Here is a 9,571-nt window from a genome sequence, read left to right as displayed (position 1 = left end):
AGAGTGATCACGTCGAGTATGTTGCCAGAACAAAAGTACCCCACTTGTCACAAATTCGATGATTTTTATTTACTTCAAAAGAAAATTTTTAGCATTAAAAAAACTTATTTTGTCTAAAATTTTGTCCCTCAGAAAAAATCTTGTTTCAGTTTATATATTTGTGTTAAATTTAATTTTTAAAGTGTATCACTACAGGATTTTTAACGAAATTTTAGACCTCTTTTTGTACTATTTACATACATAAAATTTCTGGGGGTTTTTGAAAAAAGTCTAGACCAATTTAGGGGTTTTTTTCTTAAGATTTGGGGGGAAGAATCAAAAATTACCTGGCAACACTGTCACTACCAACAAACACATATTCTTCTTTCTCTCTTATTGAAGTGTACTCAGAGTGATCACGTCGAGTATGTTGCCAGAACAAAAGTACCCCACTTGTCACAAATTCGATGATTTTTATTTACTTCAAAAGAAAATTTTTAGCATTAAAAAAACTTATTTTGTCTAAAATTTTGTCCCTCAGAAAAAATCTTGTTTCAGTTTATATATTTGTGTTAAATTTAATTTTTAAAGTGTATCACTACAGGATTTTTAACGAAATTTTAGACCTCTTTTTGTACTATTTACATACATAAAATTTCTGGGGGTTTTTGAAAAAAGTCTAGACCAATTTAGGGGTTTTTTTCTTAAGATTTGGGGGGAAGAATCAAAAATTACCTGGCAACACTGTCACTACCAACAAACACATATTCTTCTTTCTCTCTTATTGAAGTGTACTCAGAGTGATCACGTCGAGTATGTTGCCAGAACAAAAGTACCCCACTTGTCACAAATTCGATGATTTTTATTTACTTCAAAAGAAAATTTTTAGCATTAAAAAAACTTATTTTGTCTAAAATTTTGTCCCTCAGAAAAAATCTTGTTTCAGTTTATATATTTGTGTTAAATTTAATTTTTAAAGTGTATCACTACAGGATTTTTAACGAAATTTTAGACCTCTTTTTGTACTATTTACATACATAAAATTTCTGGGGGGTTTTGAAAAAAGTCTAGACCAATTTAGGGGTTTTTTTCTTAAGATTTGGGGGGAAGAATCAAAAATTACCTGGCAACACTGTCACTACCAACAAACACATATTCTTCTTTCTCTCTTATTGAAGTGTACTCAGAGTGATCACGTCGAGTATGTTGCCAGAACAAAACTTCATAGTGTACTCCATGTACCACGTGCAGTTTCAGAAATACAAAAAAAACAGTTATTCTCTATAATATATGCTTTGGTTTGTTATAAAGAACGGCAAACGTTAAGGTAAGTGTGTGACATACATAAATATATGAAATATGTGATATACATACATATCTATGATTAATAATAATGGAAAGTTTTGCTTCGCACATAACTGAGAAATACTTGTGGTACCACGTGAAGTGAAGAGAATCCATGTTGTACTTTTTCTCAAGTACTTACATTTTTATTGTTCCTTTTTTTCGGAACACATATTGTTTCGGATAAGTACTTGGTGGTATTTGACAAGCAAGTGTTCTCTTCACTTCACTACTTGCGCTCTGAGAGAAAGACAGTGTATGTACTATATTCGACAGCGAATTGCATACATGTAGTGAAAAGTTATTCGATGCAGACCTCTAATATGTTTACTCCAAATTTGTAAATTTATACTTGTTTATATTCACACATAGTATTTTTCCAATCTTTAATGAAATTTTCTTTGTGTATATATATTTTTAAGGCGCCGATTGGTTACTTTCATTATTTTACTTCCATCATACACTTTATGCCTCTCTTTCTAAACACATATATGTTTACAGTCTATTTCTAAATTAATATATGTTTGCATCAAAGCATATTATATTTACAAACATTTTATGTCGCAAACATAATATGTTCTAACGTATTAACATATATGTCCCAAACATGTTATGCTAGTTTATGAACATTATATGCTTGCACTTAAATATTGTGTTTAAAAATTTGAGTCCGAACATATAATTTTTACACCCAAACATATGAAAAACAGTCTTTTCTGTCCGTGCGGGTGCTCAAAATATTATCCGATACAATCCCTCATTAATTATTGATATAAAGAGTCATCGAATTTGTATCTTACGCAAATCGTATTCTAAATGCTCGAGAAATAAAAATGGGAGTTGAGTCAACATATGTAGTTAGGAATCAAAACTTAGTTCTGAATAGCCAAGAAATAAAATTGGGTGATCGATCAAAAGGCGTTGTTGCCCCGATATGAACTCTATTCTATATGTATGGTATATATTTTTATGAGGGACCAAGACTTCGACGCATGTCCTTACGATATAATTTCACAATAGTAAAAAATTTCTCAGGAAACAAAGTAAATTGTAAAGTAGCTCTTGGAATAGACTTTTTTTATTTTGAAAACTCTGTACTTCTTTAAGCCCCTTTTTAAACATGTAGAAGTAAAGAATTTCATATAAACCATTGTAGCTACTTTGTTTTCTTATATAGAATTTAAAATTAAATATTTGTTGTAACAGATAGACATTGAATATTGAATATTGTTTGTTAGTTAATTGTCATAATTTTATTCATTCGAATCCTGTTGTAAAAAAACAATAAAGAAGAGATTGGCTACAATCAAATATTTAACGGCCTACGAATCATTCTACACTCGGAAAAACGTAGATCCTTGGCACCCACACCATAATTCAAAGCCTGATTTATTATACTGAACAGATTTCGAAAATTCCCCACAAAAATCCCCAAATTTGTGGAAATTCCCCACCAAATCCCCAAGTCCACAGCTCAAACATTTTGTCCCATCCACGAAAAAATATCCACGATTTGGGAAAAAATCCCCTATACTGTCAACACTGTATGTGATGTACTACGTATATGCGAAGTACAATAAGAGCAGCTGCACTTCAGAGGGGGCTGTTACTCAAACTTGAATGGTGCATCAAAAGAAAATTCCAGCAAAACAAATTCCAATGAATTCATTTCAAGTAGTGGTGCCCAAGTTTAGTCAGTAAAAGGCTTTTGCGGTGCGACGACTACATCAAGTACGGTTACCATTGTTTCTCGCTCGTAAGCAGCGTGAATAGAGAAGAAACAATTCTGATCGTGGTCGTATGACGTATGAGATATGAATTTAGATATCTCTCTGTATACATATGTTGTATGTGTGTTGCTTGGATATAGCAAATCATAAAGGCAGACTTCGATAGTGGGTGTTTAATTTTACATGGAAAATTAGGAAAAACCTACTCCGTCCAGTGTCGCTTATTTAACGGATATTAAATAATTGATATGTGAATTTAATATTTCTATGTCTACACTCTAGGCCGGTATCGCCAGTACAAATTATGAATGCCGAATACATTCAAGTTAAAAAGAAGAAATGATCCAAATAATATACATACATATTAATATGTATGAGTGTCGACAATATGACATTTATGCAACAAATAAATTAACGAAATCTAAGAATTCACGTCTACAAACAAACTAAAGAGTGATATAACAATTTGCAAAGTGCTGCATGTTTAGTGTTCATTAAACGCAGCGAAATTATTGCGGGGTTGTCGTGATCTTGAATTACACAGTGCAATACAAAAAATCCAAACAAAAAATCACTTATCCCAGCCGAAAGTATTCGATGAGAAAAGGAAAGTAATGTCTTGATTTTGCTAGATTGGTTGCCGTTCGTCTTTTATGAGCCTCTAAAATTTCGTCGCCAAATTCGATTTTTAAAATTTTTGCAATTTTCGTATGGCCATAGCTCGGAAACTGTTGTGAATTAATTTTTGAGGTATTCAGCAAAGTTGTAGCTCTTGACTCGGCCAACAAAAGTGCTGAATATAATAAGTCGCAAAAATGTCGTTAACATTACCACTTTTATCACCGATTTTGAATTTGGCGACAAAACTTTAGAGGCTCATAAAAGACAACAAGTTTACTTTTTCGTCACAGTGTTATTGTTGTTGTTCTGTAGTCATTGTGTGTGTTATATGATCTACATAGATAACATATACTATGACGCATCAAATTTTAATAGACTTAAATCTTCTATAGCATAATTGTCCACAAATACTATTTACCATATTCACCAGTGCATTTATGACTGTCTTTTGAGTAATAATTTTTTATTTCTCTTCTTAAGTGAATTTAAATCCAACAACAACAATAACATTTAATTGAGTTAACAAGTGCATCGTCCTCATCCATCACAATTTAAGAATTCCGGTGTATTCCCTATTTAGTCATATGCCCTTATCACCACTGAATAGAACGATACCACATTACAGCTCAAAGAATGATTTGGGTATTTTCTGCCAGTTATGCTCTTCGAAGTGGAGAACAGTACAAACAAAATAATTCAGATTAGAATTTGCATTATAACTGCTTATGAAATGGATTACATGGATTACGTGAATCATTGAATGCATTTATGTTCTACGCAGTCTATTTGGTAAGTGAACAAAGAATTAGAACCATACAATTTATTTAAGTTACAGATCACAATCCGACCATGAAATTCATTGTGATTTAAGATCACACTGGTCAACGAGATCCTGTACGCATATGTAAGCTATCCAAAACACTTTGTGGCATCAAAAGCCAGAGTTTTGCCCTGATTTGCTTCAAATTTGCACAACGATTACGTTTATATTTTTGCAACAATGCTGTGTATGTATGTATACTTTGCAAAATACATAATAAAATATTTTTTAAAATTTCATTGTATATAATTATGGAACAAAACATAATTTGTATCCTATAGTCAAAACACTATCTTGACATACTGTATAATAGAGGTGGAGAACTATCGATAGCACTATCGGCACTATCGATTGTTGGGTACTATCGATAGCAGCCAGACATTTTCGATAGTACTATCGATAATTAGTCGATAGTTTGGCTTTCACATCACCAAATATTTTCCTTTTTTTTGACGTCTGCTGCAGCATTAAAACGAATGAATCGCTTTCTCCAAAGAGGTGTAATATTTACTTTTAAAGTAGTTCTGAGTTTTGACTATGTGTTGAATTTCAGATAAACTTCGGAGCTCCATGACAGTCAGTGAGTCGACCATGTCAGGCATGTGATTACAACAGCACAGACTCAGAGAAAGATTTGGATACCGAAGGAAAAAAGAAAAATAAAATCTTTCAAGTATGGAAATATTTTAAAAGGTCAGAGGACAAACAAAGTGCCTTAATTGCGGAAAGGAGTATAAAACGAGCAGAAACACATCGAATTTTCACGACCATCTAAAAAGATACCATTCTGGCTTGGAAATTCTAGCCTCTGATTCCAGCTATTTCGGTGGATACTGCCAATATTGCACCGACAAGCAGAAGTTGTCGATCGTCAATACATTCAGTAGCTTCTTACTTTAAAAGAGCCGTTTTGTACGACACAACCATCCCTGCAACAAAGCGGGACAAATTGTTTTCGAGAGGCGAAAAATGTTAACATTATTTTATTTTTAAACCAAACCTTTTGGATCAAATAACATTAATATCGTAAAATATTCATATTAAAATATTAAACAAATTTTAAATACGAACCAAATATGTATATTATTGTGGACGATACTATCGTCGAATATCGATAGTACTATCGTCAACTATCGATGGTTGTGAAATTACTATCGTCGACTATCGATGGCGCCGACTATCGATAGTTCTCCACCTCTACTGTATAATAGTATAATTAGTGTGCCAATCAGATTTAGATATTGCTCCCAAACGGACGAAAAGTGTTTTCATCGGTTTGGGTGTAAAAATTATATGTTCTGAGCTCAAATTTTTTAACACAATATATTTAAGTGCAAGCATACGATGTTCATAAACTAGCATAACATGTTTGGGACATAAAATGTTTGTAAATATTATATGCTTGGAGGCAAACATATATTAATTTAGAAATAGCCTATAAATATATATGTGTTTAGAAAGAGAGACCTAGACAGTATGCTGCAACAGTGTATGTCTAAGGTGAAACATAATATGTTTAAACAATACAAACAATAATTTGTTTGGACCAATCTTGAAAATATATTGCTTGAAGCAAAATGTGTTTGGGGTATATGTTACAGAAGCGATTTTTTTTTTTTGAGGGTGTATATATATTTTTCGCCCGAATAACACTCATATGACCACATAGGCCAAAGTTATTCTCCCGTTTACGTGAATTTTTCAGAGAATGAAGATTTACTATTCTATCCATGTCCGAGTTTTAAATAAAGCTCCGACTTGTGGAAATATCGCCCGACTAGGCCAAATAATACATCACAACCCACAATTGACCACATATCTTGGCGAGATCTAACCAATATCCTCGTAAACTAGCCACTGCTAAGTATCAAAAATTGTAAATACACACAGAGAAGAGATTGTTTGGAAATCGGTTGAAGTAATGAAAATTCTACATTTATAATTAAATATCAATTGTCTCAATATATTTACAATCATACGTGGGTCTTTACTACAGTGTTTCATCTATTTCAATGGATTTACGTTTGTGCTCGAAGACATACAGTTGTAGGAACTAAATGTCTCTATTTTGAAAATGTTTACCTGAATTCGGACGACACGACCTGCCGTAATTAATTATCGAAACTATCACTTAGTTATCAGCACTTATGGATGGTTTTCACAACCAAATATCATTTGAATTATTTTACAAATGTGTTTTCTATTAAAATATTAATTTCGTGTCGAAACAAGACGATTTCAAATTAAAACGGTAGAATTCTCAGAAGCGGCAATTTTTTAAATCTTTTAAGCATCTAGTTGGTAGATGCTCGGGAGGAAATAGATTAGATCAGAATCAATGGTCAAGGAGTCAAATATGGAGGGAAATCAAGATAAGATGGAAAATGTACCTCTGTAATTCTACAAATAAAAACCGTAAACCATCGTTTATTATACCGATCGTCTTAGAATTAAATTCTGAGTCGATTTAACGATGCCCGTCTGTCTGTCTGTTCACGTATTTTTGTGTGCAAAGTACAGGTAGCAGTTTAAGTCCGATCGTTCTCAAATTTGGCATAGGGTCGTTTTTTGGGACAAAGACAATCGCTATTGATTTTGGAAAAAATCGGTTCGGATTTAGAAATAGCTGCCATTCATATTTATCCCCGATCTGGTTATAATTGGCGTGTTTATCAACCGATGTTCTTCAAATTCCGTACATCCGAATATTTTATGAGCTTCGGAAAACTTGCAAAATATTAGCTAAATCGGTTCAGATTTAGATATAGCTCCCATATATATAATTCGTCCGATTTGCACTTATATGGCCTCAAAAGCCAGTGATTTGCTTCAAATTTTTCACAAGGGGTACGTTTACTGGTGTTGTTATGTGTGTCAAATTTGGTTAAAATCGGTTCAAATTTAGATATAGCTCCCATATATAACTTTCGTCCGATTTGGACTAATACGGCCTCCAAAGCCAGAATTTTGCCCTGACTTGCTTCAAATTTTGCAGAAGGAGTATGTTCAATAGTATCAGTAAGTGTACCAAATTTGGTTGAAATCGATTCAGATTTGGATATAGCTCCCATATATATCATTCGCCCGATTTGCACTTATATTAGCTCACAAGCCAGAGTTTTGCCTCGAGTTGTTTCAAATTTTGCACAAGGGGTACGTTTAATGATAGCGTTATGTGTGCCAAATTTGGTTAAAATCGGTTCAAATTTAGATATAGCTCACATATATATCTTTCGTCCGATTTACATGGAGGCCAAAGTTATACTCCCATTTACGTGAAATTTTGCAGAGATTGCAGAATTATTATTCTTACTATGCATATTAAATTTAGTCAAAATCGAATCAGATTATATATAGCTCCCATATGTATGTACACCAGAGTTTGGGAAATATGGTAGACTGTTTCATATTTAATACCAATTTTCAATGGGAATTTCCTCCAATTGACTGGATAGTTTCCACAGAGAATATAATTAATATGATATTTAAGTGTGTCAAGTTTAATCTAATTTGGTTCAGATTTAGATAAAGCTTCCATGTATTTATTTTTCCGGTTTATACAAATATGGCCAAAATTGCCATATTTTACAGAAAATTCTATCATGATGATCATCATGATTTCCCCATATCTTAGTCATATTCTACACACTGTAATGCCAGACTCGCTACAGAACGGTTGAGTTTTAAAAAGGGCTCCAAGGGCTGATAAATCATAAATGCTCTTTTGTAGAATTGCATTAAAATTTCTCTCGCATCATACTTCACATATGAAAAACTTTATATAGTCCCAGCAAATTTGAAGTAGTTGAGATGCTGGTCTACAGAGTGGTGAAGGGTATACTATAGTCGGCCCCGCCTGCCTTTAGATTTTACTTACTTGTTTTAAGTAATAATTTTATTTTTTTATTCAAATCATTGAAAACAGTATAAGAATCGGGTAGCAATTTTTTTGATTTTATACTGTCAAAAAGTTATAACGTCATATACTTGTAAAAAACGTAGTACACAAAAAAAACTGATTCAATCACAAAATTAATTGATCCAATTAATTTTTTAATTCAAATGTCTTCAATCACGAAAATGATAGTATAATCACAGTTTTAATTGGGCATAAAAAAATACTTGATTAAAAAATTAATTAATTTCATTGCCAAATTCATTTGATGTTGTTTGCAAAATTAAAAAGGTTACTATTTTCAATTACTTTCTGATTTGGCTTAGTGGTTTTAGTTCGATTAACAATTGATTGTTTTTTTTTTTTTTTTTTTATTTAAGCTCAAATATTGTATTACGTACCTATTTTAATGCTACAACTAGTATCTTTTACAGTTGTGACTAACTAGTAGTAATGCCAACTTTTTTGTTTCAAATAGATTAAAGAGAGTACGAATTCATAAAATGGTTCAAATTATTTATTTATTTATCTGAAAAACTTATGAATTTATGAAAATATTATAAAAAATATAAAAATTATTTATATGACAAAAATAACAAAAAATTTTAATTTACATCAAAAATATTGAGTTCGGATCACACCTAAAGAAGTGATGCAAATTGAGTGCAACGACTGTTGAAATGGAGGACTTCCGTCCTATGACAAGCCCATGTCAAATTCATCGCTTCTGTGTCAATTTTGCGCCACTGCCGGATCCAATTAACCCTTTCGACCCTAAAGTTGCCTGTGGGCAACTTTTTGTGTTTTGAGACTCACTGTCAGCGTTGTTTTTGTTCATAAAACTGTAACGGTATCGAAAGCTACAAGTGTTTTCTTCAAGTTGAATGAAAAATCAGATAATTTGGTTGTCAATTAGCAAAAAAAAATTCATTAATACGCACGTACCTCAAGAAAAAAATATTTGCGAATTTAAAAATAGGTTTTTATACATGTGACTTTTTTCAAAAATTACAACTAAAATGTTGAAAGTTTTTATTAAATCTATTGTAGTAAATGTCAAATAAAATATTTCTGGAAGTCAAATCTTAGAATTGCAAAAAAACAACAGATGAGAAATTTTTAAAATTGAAAAGTTGCCTGTGGGCAACTTTGGGTAATTGTGGTAGTAAAATTACATATTTT

The 9,571-nt window shown here is 32.1% G+C and overlaps 1 protein-coding gene across 1 annotated transcript in view; it reads left to right on the top strand.

The window, feature by feature from the left end:
- Positions 1 to 4,197: 4,197 nt before the first annotated feature.
- Positions 4,198 to 9,571, top strand: part of spri (Src homology 2 domain-containing protein sprint) — a 996,502-nt gene continuing 991,128 nt past the window's right edge. Inside the window, exon 1 of the mRNA XM_075299532.1 lies at positions 4,198 to 4,463. Within this exon, the coding sequence (XP_075155647.1) occupies positions 4,435 to 4,463 (29 nt within the window). The 5' untranslated portion in view covers positions 4,198 to 4,434. The remainder of the gene's footprint in view (positions 4,464 to 9,571) is intronic.

Source organism: Haematobia irritans, chromosome 3 (genome assembly GCF_050003625.1).
Source record: "Haematobia irritans isolate KBUSLIRL chromosome 3, ASM5000362v1, whole genome shotgun sequence".
NCBI lineage: Eukaryota > Metazoa > Arthropoda > Insecta > Diptera > Muscidae > Haematobia > Haematobia irritans.
Note: the sequence above shows the minus strand (reverse complement) of the source record. Positions and strands in the feature narration are given on the sequence as shown.